Source organism: Mobula birostris, chromosome 8, assembly GCF_030028105.1.
Source record: "Mobula birostris isolate sMobBir1 chromosome 8, sMobBir1.hap1, whole genome shotgun sequence".
NCBI lineage: Eukaryota > Metazoa > Chordata > Chondrichthyes > Myliobatiformes > Myliobatidae > Mobula > Mobula birostris.
The window spans coordinates 35,482,568-35,497,599 of NC_092377.1; the positions used below are offsets into that span (position 1 = coordinate 35,482,568).

The 15,032-nt window shown below is 42.6% G+C and overlaps 1 protein-coding gene across 2 annotated transcripts in view; it reads left to right on the plus strand.

The window, feature by feature from the left end:
- Positions 1–15,032, plus strand: part of prkcea (protein kinase C, epsilon a) — a 651,762-nt gene that overhangs the window by 630,808 nt on the left and 5,922 nt on the right. For both annotated transcript variants that reach the window (XM_072264998.1, XM_072264999.1), the window contains one exon: positions 5,997–6,143. In XM_072264998.1, coding sequence (XP_072121099.1) covers positions 5,997–6,143 — 147 coding nt within the window. The remainder of the gene's footprint in view (positions 1–5,996; positions 6,144–15,032) is intronic.

The following is a 15,032-nucleotide window of genomic DNA, read 5'->3' on the forward strand; positions in this document are numbered from 1 at the left end:
GTGATCTATATGGATTTTAGTAAGGCATTTGACAAGGTTCCACACGGTAGGCTTATTCAGAAAGTTAGAAGGCATGGGATCCAGGGAAGTTTGGCCAGGTGGATTCAGAATTGGCTTGCCTGCAGAAGGCAGAGGGTGGTGGTGGAGAGAGTACATTCAGATTGGAGGATTGTGACTAGTGGTGTCCTACAAGGATCTGTTCTGGGACCTCTACTTTTCGTGATTTTTATTAACGACCTGGATGTGGAGGTAGAGGGGTGGGTTGGCAAGTTTGCAAACGACACCAAGGTTGGTGGTGTTGTAGATAGTGTAGAGGATTGTCACAGATTGCAGAGAGACATTGATAGGATGCAGAAGTGGGCTGAGAAGTGGCAAATGGAATTCAACCCGGAGAAGTGTGAGGTGGTACACTTTGGAAGGACAAACTCCAAGGCAGAGTACAAAGTAGATGGCAGGATACTTGGTAGTGTGGAGGAGCAGAGGGATCTTGGGGTACATGTCCACAGATCCCTGAAAGTTGCCTCACAGGTGGGTAGGGTAGCTAAGAAGGCTTATGGGGTGTTAGCTTTCATAAGTCAAGGAATAGAGATTAAGAGTCGCGATGTAATGATGCAGCTCTATAAAACTCTGGTTAGGCCACACTTGGAGTACTGTGCCCAGTTCTGGTCACCTCACTATAGGAAGGATGTGGAAGCATTGGAAAGGGTACAGAAGAGATTTACCTGGATGCTGCCTGGTTTAGAAAATATGCATTATGATCAGAGATTAAGGGAGCTAGGCCTTTACTCTTTGGAGAGAAGGAGGATGAGAGGAGACATGATAGATGTCTACAAGGTAATAAGAGGAATAGATAGAGTGGATAGCCAGCGCCTCTTCCCCAGGGCACCACTGCTCAATACAAGAGGACATGGCTTTAAGGTAAGGGGTGGGAAGTTCAAGGGGGATATTAGAGGAAGGTTTTTAACTGAGAGAGTGGTTGGTGCGTGGAATGCACTGCCTGAGTCAGTGGTGGGGGCAGATACACTAGTGAAGTTTAAGAGACTACTAGACTGGTATATGGAGGAATTTAAGCTGGGGGCTTATATGGGAGGCCGGGTTTGAGGGTCGGCACAACATTGTGGGCCGAAGGGCTGTACTGTGCTGTACTATTCTATGTTCTATGTCATAGCTTGCAGCTTCCTATCAACCCCTCCTGTCGCCGTTGCCTCCAGAATTTGGTTAACATCTTCATCAAACTGCTTCCACAGTGACGTCATGTTAGCTGCAGGCCATTTGATCCACCTCCTGTTAGACTTCATGTTAGAGGGATTAGTCTGCAACACTTGGAGGTTCCGGGCACTATGGGGTGACTCCGGCCCTGGCCCCTCCTTCGTCTCACCAGGTTGGACACCTGCGTGTTGTGCTGCTCCTGCTCCTGCCAAAATAAGAGTTGTTCCAGGCAGGGAATGCATTGAAAAACTTTGAAATCTGTAACACCTGAGGTAGTAAAATCCTTATCAGGACGGCAAATAGAAAGCTAGTTATACAGAAGTACAGCTCTTTAAGTGTAAGAATCCATGATTAGCAATAGACCATAAAAATTGCAAATGGAATAGTGAGTGCTAACCTTAACTCTGGATAAAACTTGGGTATGTGGGCAGCAATGTGAACAATATTCTTCCTGGTTTAAAATTGAGCCCAGTATACATTCACTACTGACAAATCCTGCCAGATAGTTTTGCGTATTCCTGAGCTTGGCAGTAGTTGAAAACACCCAAAGTAAAATCACTGAGATTGGTGGACTCCTGATGTACTATGATCAACTGCTAAGGCGACTCCATGGAAAAGATCTGGGTTGCAGAGAGGGTCCTCAATGTTTGGTAGTGGGGAGCTCTATGATTTTACAAAGATGTATAAGCTGCTAGCTTAGGCCTTCTCAGCCACTATATCCACTTCCCAATGTCATCAACTGAAAGGAAAGTCATTACGAAGTCTATTCAAACTGTCCAGGGAGATTGCAGGCAAACCACGAAGGACAGTACCCGGTGTGGGCAGGTATCTTCACTGCCAGTCAAAGGTGTCCAGAGCTTAGAGAAGTAAAGTGGACAGTTCTAACAACCCAATCAATACACATCAAAGTTGCTGGTGAACACAGCAGGCCAGGCAGCATCTCTAGGAAGAGGTACAGTTGACGTTTCGGGCCAAGACCCTTCGTCAGGACTATACCTCTTCCTAGAGATGCTGCCTGGCCTGCTGTGTTCACCAGCAACTTTGATGTGTTGCTTGAATTTCCAGCATCTGGAAAATTCCTCAGGTTTACAGTTCTAACAACCTGTCTGCCTGGCTTTAACCGGAGTATAGATGGGAGCCCAGTCAAGTAGTCTATTTGTCCTGGATAGTATTAAACTTCTTGAGAGTTGTGTAAGCTACGTTTATCCAAAGAAGTGGGCTGGATCCCATTGTGCTCCTGACTTATGCCCGTGGGTGGTGGAAAAATTTGGAAAATCAGGAAGCAGTCACTTGCTGAAGAATATGCAGCCTCTGATTTGCTTGGTATTCAAGAGATGATGTGTAAGCAAACTGGATATCAAAATTAGCACTTCATGTCATATCAAAATTGGTGAAAATTGATGGATAAGTAATTATTTGGAGATCAAGGTTTTGGAGATCATGGCAAGGTTCTGGTGCTCAGATTCCAGAAAATGGATGAATTAAAGAGATATTGTTTGTAAAATATGAGTCTTCTCTAATTTCTCCCAGGGATCAATTCTTATTCCCCTCTTCTGATACACTATGGTTGTCAGCAGTTCTCCGATGTCAAGTTCAATTGTCATTCAACCATTGGAATATAGCCAAACAAAAAAGACTTTGCTGTGGGTCCAAGGTGCAATACACAGTACCAACAGTCACACCCAGCACACAGCTCATGTAGCACATATAATGATGAGAGCAGAAAAACATACAAAATAACACAGAAAAAAATAATATACAAAAATAGTAATAATGTAGCAACTTTCCCTGAGTGCCATGGCCTGTAGGTTGGTTGTCCTGGAACCACATTTCTGCAAGAACAAGCTACAGCAGTTCATCATTTCGCACAAGTACAACCGCAGGTGAACACAATCCAGTTTATCTTCCCAGCAGTGAACACAAGAGGGCAGCACTGATGGGAGGACCACACCCCCAACCCAGTAGAGAATCCAACTGTACAAAGCCAGCTCTGGCGTCTCCTTTGCCAGCGACAGCAACAGGCGACCCCACCAAGGCTTGAGGGCCTTATCTGCACAACAGTGGAAGCAACACAGCTCCCCCTCCATCGGTCTCAACAATGATCTAGTGAATCAGACCCGCAGTATTCTGCATTACCAATATCCAACAGGGTCTTTCAATCACAAGAAAGATGCCCAAGCCAGTTATTTCTTCCATTGTGTCCAGCAACTCGTTATTGGGGTAGACCTGCCATACTTGATGTCCTTAATATCCAACAGTGTCTTGTGATTGTAAAAAAGACATAAAGAATGAACAATTGCACCTTTGTTTGGACCAAGAGAAGCTGCTGTATCACAGCATGCAGCTGATGTAGCCAGTCTTCATTTGTGAAAGTGGAAGAAATAATGATATAATATACAAGTTTGGTCCTATCTTCACCCAACACTCATGCCCATACACTTTTCAGAAGAGTTATTGAATAATAATAAAGACCTGGCTGGTGGCGTAGTGGCATCAGTGTTGGACTTCTGGACGAAAGGTCCTGGGTTCGAATCCAGCCAGCCGGCTCCCCTGCATGCTTTCCATCCGTGCTGGGTTACGAGCTGGTGATCTCTTTGGAAACTCACCCAGCAGAAGGCAATGGCAAACCACTGCTGTAACTTGCCTTGTATGCGAATCCCCACTACGTCAGAGAGGCTTGGAGCGAAATCGTCTGCTAACCGGAGAAACTCCGGATGTGACATACCTTTCCTCTCCTATTGAATAAAGGTCAGTTGAACGAATGTTTGGTTTCTTCAGCCACTCTCTGTGGAGCAGTTACTAGGTGACCAATAACAACTCCCTTATTGTCATGCACAATTAAGTCGCCTGTCCCAGCATCATATTGACACCTTTCTGGAGTTATTGCTCATCTATTCAAAGAAGATTGGAGTAGCAATTCTTCATTGTCTGGACGGTAATTTTTAATTGAGTTTTACAATAGTGCAATAGTGGTTTTATTTTTATTGAAATTTTTTCAAAGGTATAAAATTCAGGCAGTTCAAAGAAAGACAAATTGTTTGCTTCCATCGGATTCTGCCCAGGCTAACAAAATAAAAGTCTGTTACATAAGCAAAATAGAACAATTGTGTCTTGAATCCTGCAGCCCTGTGCGGCAACTTGTAGAATGTTGGGCTTCTAGGTTTCTCAAGAACCTGCATTTATTAATGGTTGTCTTAACTAGTCATTAAGCCCTTGTGTCTTCTGTTTAATCTTGACAAGTTTATTGTGACTGACGTGGGTTTTCCGCCTTTTGTGATAATTTACAGCGGATACCCGATTAGCGCGCATCACGAGGTCTTTTGTGTTGAAAATGTTTTGTCGCGCAGTGTCACTCGCTCATGCCAGCAATGTTTTGTTGATATTCATATGCATAAACTCGTGTTTCCATCCCTACATGGGAGTCTGTCGTTCCTCCACGCCTGGCTTCAGACATTGGGCCAGTGCGCACAGTGACAGTTGCTAGAAACCAAATATAAGAACAATAATTGTTGGAAACAGGCTGTGTTTGTGGAGGCAAAAATAAAATTAATGTTTCATGTTGTTGATCTTACATCAGATGATAAAAATCAGCCTAAGTTTTATTTTACCACCAAGATGTTGCAGAACACAGAAAAAGTTCCTGTACCTAGAATTTTATTGTGTTCTCTTGATCATTGGAAGTCAGGAGTCTACCAGTGTGCAATTAAGGGTAATTCCTTTTGTTAGTCGTTAAACTGGCCTAAGAGTTGCAATTTTTTTCAGCTTTGTAGCCTCTAAGATTGTGATCAGAGTCCAAATTTTATAACCAGTCTCCTTCTCCAAAGGTAATTACAAGGGTTTTCATAAAGTCACACATTATATCACATGAAGACAGCCTTTTGGTCATTTGATCTTCTCATTCCTTGCAATGTAAGACCTACTGTTTTCCCATTACAACATCAGGTTATTTCCTAAATGAGTCAATTGTCTTAGTTTTAACTGTATTTCCTGGCAATCCATTCCAAATGTCAACCACCCTCTATGTAAAGAAATACTTCCTGGCATCTGCCCTTTGAGGAATTTATAGGAGCCAGACATTAGAAGACTTGGAAACTCATAATCCACGTTTTCAGGAACCCATGCAATTGTCAGACTGAACGCCAATCATATGTTCCTTTGAACATTTTCAATAACTCTTTTACAGAATACATTATGTTGGTCTTTGCGTCACAATGAATGTCCTGAATAATTACATTGTATGCAGACTATATTTTTGGCCACGTTTAAAATAAAGCTAACAAAATTCGAACCAATTCAAGACAGACAATATGATTTTAATCAAGGCTGATGTGCCCAAAGCCCAATTTTCAAATCTTTTAAGATATAATTAGATCTGCTTCTTACAAGCATACTTTTCCCAGTAGCCTTGTTAATAAACTGTTGAATTAAGAAGCCACATCGCTATAATTACCTCCAAAGTATTCATGAAATGTGACTAATGTGCTAATTTCAAAATCTTTTTCATTCTTGCCGGCTGCCTAATGTTTCAAATCTCATAGAGCTATTTTAAAATTGTCTTATCCCAACTTTTATCTTTTACAGTTTTGAAAAATAAACTTGAATAATTTCTGTAAAAGACAACATCATATTGTGCATCATGCCCTATCTTATTCCAAATGACTGACAGTTACATCATTTGCTATGGCTCTATTACATTGTTATATATCAGGAAATATACATGTTTGATTACATTTTCTGTGAAATGACATACAAATCCAAAATTTTACATCTGTCTTTCTCTGTTTTAGTTCATGACTAAGAGCCCAAATAAACGTCTGGGTTGCGTGACATCTCAAGGTGGGGAGGAGGCAATTAAACAACACCCATTTTTTAAGGAAATTGACTGGGTGCTACTGGAACAGAAGAAAATCAAACCCCCTTTTAAACCAAGGATAGTAAGTACATTGCATTGCAGTTCATTACCACATAGAGCAATAGATAGCACTGATTAAAGGTATTTCAGAATAATTGAAAAAAATGTTATAAATGTGGGTGCACAAGCTTTTTAACCATGCTTTTTAAGGCTATAATGGAGAATATTAATTGTCTGCCTTTTTACTGGTAAATGCTAGCCTCAAAACAAATATTATTGTATCAAGTTTCTTAAAACTTTAAAGTTTATATGTCAAATTTAGTATTTTATATCGACTGTATCCTAGGTCTCGTGAACAAATATTCTTCTATTTGCAGCAATACACAAAGGAACTGGAGGAACCCAATGGGTCATGAACAATTAGATTTCCCACAGTGGGAAATAAACAATTGATGTTTTGATTTAAGACCTTTTATCTGCAGTCTCAACCCAAAACATGAACTGTTCATCTTCCTCTGTAGATGCTGCCCAACCTGCTGAGTTCCTCCAGCTCCATTATGTGTTGCTCTAGATTCCAGTCTCTGCAGGGTCTTGTGTTTCTGCCTTCATCAATTTCTAATGATAGAGCTAGAGATGACAAGCAATAGATAATTTATGAACAGTTTTAAGTTTTGTAATGGTATTTTAGTGCCACACCTAACACTTTTGATCGTGTATCTAGTGTAACTGACCAATATGTGATATGTGGGACTGGATAAAAGTGACTGACTGGTTAATCTTATCTCTCAGTACAGAGAGGTATAACATTTGCCTGGTCTCATCTCCGAAGTGGTAGCAGTTGTACCAATACAGTTTACCGGTTCTCCTGTGTTTTTCCATATTTTGGTCAGTGTCAAGAAATACATCATATCTAGTCACAACGCTCCATTCAACCTTTTGTACCCCGCAGAATTTGATCTCATAATAGTTTAATTCTGAACTACTTTCTATTCCAAATAAGAAATAAAAAGACTCAAGCTCAATCATTGAATTGGCCTTCTGAGCCAAACTTTCAGGAATTTCAGGGAAAGGTCATTCCAGTACAATGACAGTGTGCAACAGGACATTGCTTGTAACTTCCAATTAGCATCAAGCTTTAACTTACTCTACCAATGGAATATCCATTGGGAAATCACAAAAGAATTTGGGGGTTTTTCCTGCTGGCTTATGTAGCAGCAAAAATGTGGAATGTTTTTGAGAATCACTGGTAAGCTACAGTATGTGATTTAAAGTATAAACAAGGAACAAGGAATGCAACTCGTTTTCAACTTTAAAGATAAAATACATATTGAATCAAAGTGGCATTAAAGGCATTTTGAAGGGTCAGTGCAGATCCATTTAGGTGTGAGCCTTTGCTACAAAATTCAGCAGTGGCCAGGACTACAGGAATTACTGATGATGTGTTGCACACTTAATATGCAGTTTAGGTTCTGATCTGGGGTTGGGGGGTGGGGGTTCAGGAAGATTAGGAGGTTGTGCTGCGAGGGTGGTAGAATATCAGTGTTTCCCCATGATAGCAGACACCTTAGAACAATGCAACATAATTCCCCCCACGTAACGTTCCTTACTCATTGAAAGATTGGAATCATCCCATGCCATATCAGGCACACAAGGCTGAGTTGCTCCTGGAAGTAACTAGTCAGATTTTCTTGAATCAGAGATATCACAATTATATTTCCATTTTGGATATAATAAGCAAATCCAAAGAGAAATGTGGTTTGCATTTGAATTTTGGCCACTTCTTTTTACGTTCATTCATAGTAAATTCATTTAGGCAGTATTTATTGTGATCTCTAATTGCCTCTCAACTGATTAACTTGCTGAGACCTCACTGGAGGCAATTTTCAATAGGTCTCAATAGGTACATTTAATGTCAGAGAAATGTATACAATATACATCCTGAAATTCTTTTTCTTCGCAAACATACACGAAAACAGAGGAGTGCCCCAAAGAGTGAATGCCAGTTAAATGTTAGAACCCCAAAGTCCCCCCAACTCCCCCTCCCACGCATAAACAGCAGCAAAAAAACAACCAGCCCCCACCAGCAAAAAAGCATTGGCACCCTCCACTGAGCACTCAAGCATGCAGCAAAGCATCAATAAAGACACAGACAAGACTTGCAGTACTCCAAGGGTGACTTGTTCACCCAGTATTTTGACATACCACAGAGTGTGTGTGTGTGTGTGTGTGTGTGTGTCTGTCTGTCTGTCTGTCTCTCTCTTTGCCTCTCTCTCTCCTCTCTCTCTCTCCCCTCTCTCTCTCTCCTCTCTCTCTCTCTCTCCTCTCTCTCTCTCTCTTCCCCCCCCTCTCTCTCTCCTCTCTCTCTCTCCCCCCCCCTCTCTCTCTCTCTCCCCCTCTCTCTCTCCCTCCCTAATAAGGGAAAAAGAGTTGTCCCCATTTCACAGCGAGAGGGGAGACATAACAAAGCAACTTGCTGATTTATGGTGTTAAAAGTTTGTTGCGTCACTTTTTCCGAGCTCTGTGCTCAAAGAACTCGGGTCTCTGGGCACACAGCCAGCAGCCAGCTCGCTGCTTTCGATCTTCCATCTCCCACGACACATCAGGTGGCGGCACCGTCCTTGAATCCACCCACCTCCAGAACTACAAAAATCCAGCACCCTGAAGGCACTCTAGTCTTCCAGGCCACATCTTTGGCATATCGAATAGCAGCTGGTCGTGAGGCCCCGAGAGTGTGTGCTATTTCTGCAAGGATCCGAAGTCAGTGTGTAACTCCAGGTCAGGGTCTTCAAAAGAACCTTGAAAGGGAAAAAAAGAGATATCAAAGATAGAAATAGAGCTGTTTCTGAAGATGCAAACAAAGGAGTCGCCATTAGGTGCCATCATCTCCTAAATTCCACCTTTTAAGAATTAATCTCATTTTACTATTACAAAAGTTATCCTTTCATTCAAGATTTTATTGCATTGTTGGAACTTACATTTCCCAACTGCCTTGGTGGGCTCAGAAATCTTGTCTCTAGATCAGCAGTTCAACCTTCTGGCTGCTAGTCCAGTCGGCCTCTCCTTCACATGTTCTACCAGTCTGTTGTAGCCAGTACAATCTTCTATGCAGTGGTGTGCTGGGACAATGGCATCACCACAGGTGGTGCCAACAGGCTCAATAAACTGATTAATAAACTGTCCCTGTTATATGAGTCAAATTGGACACACTGGAGTCTGTGGTAGAACAAAGAACCCTACGGAAAATCCTGGCAATTCTGGACAATGTTTCTCAACCTCTGCGTGCCACCTTGGCTGAACAGAGGAGCACTTTTAGAAATAGACTAAGACAAATATGCTGCTCCAAAGAGCGCTATATGAGGTCATTCTTACCCTTGGCCATTAGGCTCTATAATGAGTCAACCTATAGCCAGGGAAGGGATGGCCCCCTCCTGTTTGACTGACAGAGGTAACTTATTTTTTATTCTTATTTCTCTTCTAATATTTGTGTATGGGTGCACTTGTAATGCTACTGTGACACTACAAGTTCCTTTAGAATCAATAAAGTATCTATCTATCTCTCTATCTATCTATATCATAGAAACATAGAAATCTACAGCACATTACAGGCCCTTCGGCCTACGATGTTGTGCCAACCATGTAGCCTACGCTGGAAACTGCCTAGAATTTCCCTACTGCATAGCCCTCTATTTTTCTAAGCTCCATGTACCTCTCTAAGAATCTCTTAAAAGACCCTATTGTATCCACCTCTACCACTTTTGCTGGCAGTGCATTCCACGCACCCACCACTCTCTGTGTGAAAAACTTACCTCTGATATCCCCTTTGTACCTACTTCCAAGTACCTTCAGCTATGTCCCCTCGTGGTAGCCACTTTAGCCCTGGGAAAAGGCCTCTGGCTATCCACACGATCAATATCGTATGTGAGAAAGTAGAAATCGATAAAATTCGTAAAATGTTAGTTCAACGAGCCGAATAGCCTTCTGTTCCTCCTCTACAAAATTTTGGCACAAAGTTCAAATTCCCATTCATCTGGTGGCCCTATTTTTTTGCTCTCTTTAAAAGATTTGCAGTTAATCACAATTCTACCCTCACCCTTTCCATGTTCCCGTATGGTTTCCCACAACTTTGTAAACTGCTTCAGGACAGGCACACCAATTCTGGTCTTTTGCTCATATCCAAAGGTAATCTGCCAAACTCAGGATAGCCCTCCATAAACCTTTTTGTTCCTTTTCTATATTAAAATGCTTTATCAGTTTGATACAAAGGATGTGGTACAATATTCAGTGTACTATAACTGGAAAATTACAGAACGGACTGTTGAATTTCATGAGGTTTTTGTGTAGCAACTTTGATTGTATTCAGTGAGGTAAAATAATCAATAATCAATTTAATGGTGTTAAATTTGTAGGAAATGAAAGGAATGGTGCTTAATTAAATGGTTAACATTTTGGAAATCATAGTCAGATGCAGAAACTAAAATTACAGGAATTGTGGAGCTGCAATAACATGTAACTACACTTACAGTATATCTGTGCTCATGTTACTTGCTACAATAAAACAATTTGGTCATAACACATTTCATCAAAACAAAATTGCGAGGTCCAGAAGGTCTTGGCTCTGTGAAAAATTTAAACACAATGGGAGAACTCCTCAATTGTAGGTGTTAGGTAAAATGAAACTTTGGGAAAGGTTACCATGCGATCTTGTATATCCTATGTAAAATTTGATTGAAGAGTTCTTGTCAAGATTAAGAGAAATTGGGTAAAGTGCTGCATGCTTCAAAACAGGAAAGAATTTAGCTGCTACTTTTTATTACAGTGGAAGTTTTCTAAATTAAAATATGCTTTATAATAATTCTATTAAATCCATTAAAAATACTGGTGAAAATAAGTATAGTTACTACACTGGGGCATAATTATTTCAGAATTTTTGACAATTACCTGCTCTTCCTCTTTATTAGCACTCTGTGAATAAAACTCAATTATTTCCAGAGTGGAATGCATTGCAACCATTTCCGGGCCAGACTATACCCCTCTGGAAGTTTGATTAGGCACTTTGTCGTTGCATGTCGTGCATTCAAAAATTCTGAGTTTACAGCAGAAATTCTCTTCGGAGTAAAGGGGAATTAGAGGCGTACAAGATGATAAGAGGCATAGATCGCGTGGAGAGCCAGAGACTTACCCAGGGTGGAAATGGCTAACACGAGGGGGCGTAATTTTAAAGTGATTGGAGAACAGTATAGAGCAGATAACAGGGTTCATTGTTTTCGTCAGAAATGCTGGGTGCATGGAACATACTATACTGCCAGGAGTGGTAGTAGAGGCAGATATATAGAAATATTCAAGAGACTCATAGATAGATGTATGGACCTTAGAAAAGTGGAAGACTATGTAGGAGGGAAGAGTTAGATTGTCCTTAGAGTAGGTTAAAAGATTGGCACAACATTGTGGGCCAAAGGCCTCCATTGTGTTCCAATGTTTTATGTTCTGTGTAAACTAGTTAATTTTGTTTCTAAGCATAATGATAATTTGGTCGTCATGATTCCACCAGGTGCCTTTAAGGTTGCTTACCTTACATCAATATAATTTAAATGGCCAATCTCACCTCCAAGAGTTCAATCTTCTGTAGTTATCTGCAAAACAGTCTTTTTTTATATACAGAATATCTTTATTATAAATTCAGTGCAATATATACAAAACAGTGACTAACACAATTACTTCACTACAAATAGATAATACACATTAAACTAAAATGTTTCCATCTCTGTCTATGATGGCAATAACCCCCCGTGGAGCCCAACGGTCCTGTAACGCCTCTGTGGTTGCCGTGGACTGCTCATGTTCCTTCTCAATACTTACCCAGGCACGAGCATACCCCCTAAACATTGCCAGGCAGTCTGCCCGGGCAGATCCTCCCACCACCCGTTTCCAAGACCCACGAATGGCTGATTTCGCCAGCCCCAGGAGTAAGTTGACAAGGACATCCTCAACCCTCCATGCCCCCCTCCTTACTGGATGACCATATATAAATAGGGTGGGGCTAAAATGCAACCAGAAGGTGAAAAGCAGCCCACGCAGATACTTTAAAAAGGGGCTGCAGCCTCACACACTCCATGTACAAGTGGTACATGGTCTCCTCCAGCCCGCAGAAGTGACATGCGGGTGGGAGATCCATGTACAATCTAAAGAACTTATTGCAGGACACCACTCTATGCAGCAGCCTCCACCCCAGATCCTCCAGGTGCATGGGAAGAACACCTTCGTAAAGGGACTTCCATTGGGGGCCTCCCTCATCTCCAGGTGGAAAGACCGACTGCCATGGCGTGTTGGGGCAGTGGACAAGGGCAAGGAAGTGGAGGGTGTGGAGCAGCAGCCCATACAGATTCCTCCTACTTGCATCCCTGAATGGGATTGTGGGTGTCGAGGAGAGTCGGCTCAAGTTGTGTGGACTCGGCTCTCGGATAAGATTGCGGGGCCTGGGCTGACAAGCAGCTGAGCCCAAATCCGTTCCACACACCTGAGCCACACCGACATCCATTGAGGTAGGGCAAGGGTCGGCCAGGACTCTGCCCTCTGCCAGAGGAGGGGATTCCCGGCCTGAGGCAACCATGTTCCAGACTCTCAGTAGGTCCTGATAGAAGCTGGGCAGACTCCACAAAGCAGCACGGCTGACGCCCGCCAGTGGTAGTCATATGTCATCGTGAAGACAGCAGCCCCTCCGGAGGAAGAATGTCACCAACACGTGCCACCTGGGAGGGTGCTCAGCATACAGGAATCTCTGCAGGGTCCTAAGATGGAGAGCTGCAAGTCGCATACGTACGCACACCAGTGACTGTCCGCCCTCTCCCACTGGGAGACGCAAGACCACTGCGGAGACCCAGTGTTTCCTGTTACGCCAGAAGAAGTCCACTAACTTCCTCTGCATTCTCGCGACAAAGGGGGCAGGAGGGGCCAAGGTGACCATCCGGTACCACAACATGGAGGCCACCAGCTGGTTAATGACCACCACCCTGCCTCAATAGGGAAGCACCTTGAGAAGGCCTGACCAGCGCCCCAGCCGGACAATGACTTTCGCTTCCAGGTCCTGTTAGTTCAAATGAGGCCAAATTGCTAGTTCGATTCTCAACCCAGCATAGATAGAAAGCGCGCACGGCACTGGCCGGATTCGAACCCAGAACCACTCTCCTTGTAATCCGGTGCAGATGCCACTGCACCACTAGCCAGCTTCCCAAACAACTGCAACAGGACTTGAACTTGCAAATTTCTGATAACTTCACATCAAGAAACAGAAGCCTTATCCATTAGGCCACACATTGCAAAAGCAGCTGTCGTTGACCACCCAGGCATTCTCTGAGCTCCACAGCTATTTCAACAATTAGAAATGATGTACAATGAGAACTTCAAAATGAATCTGTTGACTACATGATGCAGTATGTGCAGGAACTTGTGAATCAGGTACACAGGCAAGATCAGGCACCTTCAGTCCTGTATTCACCACCCTTTTTGATTTTGTCTGCCCCTGTTATTCTGCAACTCATTCCACTGACTGCAACTTGCCTATCATCTGCCAGTCCTTTGTGACAATCTCACTACACACTGCCTCTGCTTGTATACCAGCTTGCCCCATCCTGAGCCCATCTCCTTGCCAAATTAGTTTAAACCCTTCCCAACAGTTCTAGCAAACCTGCTCGTAAGGATATTGGTCCCCTTCAGGTTCAGGTGTAACTTGTCTCTTTTGTGCAGATCATACCTTCAAGTGTGGCTCCCTGTAATGATTTGTACAGTTGGAACATGGTGACAGGAGAGTCATTACCGAGGGAGTAAGATTGGTTTGATGGCCATCATTCTTAAGATGAGAAAGTAGCAGAGTATGATCGATCTAATGACATCCTGGTGAACAAAAAAAGAAGACATGGGGGTCAGTGCCTGCTGTGGTTCTAGGAGGAAGCAGAAGAAGAGATGGATGAAAGTGCAGCAAATTCTGAATTCATATCGAAAATAGTAAACAACTTAGACTCTCCTGTTTGGAGATCTCTAATTGTTACTTCATATTCATGTCTCTCAGCCCATCAAATCCATGCTGATTCATAGTAGACATGCCTTTTCAGTGCCTTCCTCCCTTTTTTTTTCCATTTGCTTGCAACTTATTCTCCCATGAACACTCATAAACTCCCCTGAAACCTTTCTTTCTATTCCCACTTACCTACACTTACAATGGTTAATTATATGCCAGTTCATCATTGCGATGTCGGAGGAAAGCACAACCACAAGCTGAAAGTCATGGTGTCACGGGGAGAATGTACAGCTTTGCACTGACAGCAGTCCAGCTCAGGATTGAGTTCAGAACCCTCGAGTTGTGGAGCAGCATCATTTACTGTTCCTTTCGGTTCTTAGGATAAGGTTGCAGCATGCTACCTTTGCTAGGGTTGTTGAATTATGTTACTAATTGAAATGCTTCAACGAATTGTCGGGGGGGGAGGATAACTTCAATAACGACAAAACTAATGTCAAAGGAAAGAATCATATCAGCGTCTGAAGGAATTCTAAGTGTGCTCTTTGTGGTTTGGGTGGTTCATTCAATCAGTCTGCGCAGCTTTTCCATTTCCTGCTTATCTGACAAGTCAACTGCACAGTAATTATAGGACATTGTATGTCTGGGAGAATCTCATTTGACATCTACATCGAGGTTTCTGAGAAGTTATTGAGAAAGGTGATGAAGAGGGCACTGGTGTGTGGTTTAACCACAGTCACCCAGTGCCATATTACTCCTCTGCATTAACCACAACTATAACTGTCGAATGTCTGCGCCTGAAAGTGGTTCGAAACTTTGAAGTTCATGAACTTTCAGACCTACCCAGACATGTAGGAACACAGCTTGCACAAATACACACACACACACACATTGAATTTTATTAAAAGAAGCTTTTATATGTGGTACTGGGAAAAAAAGAACTTTTGTATCGTACTTGCTCTA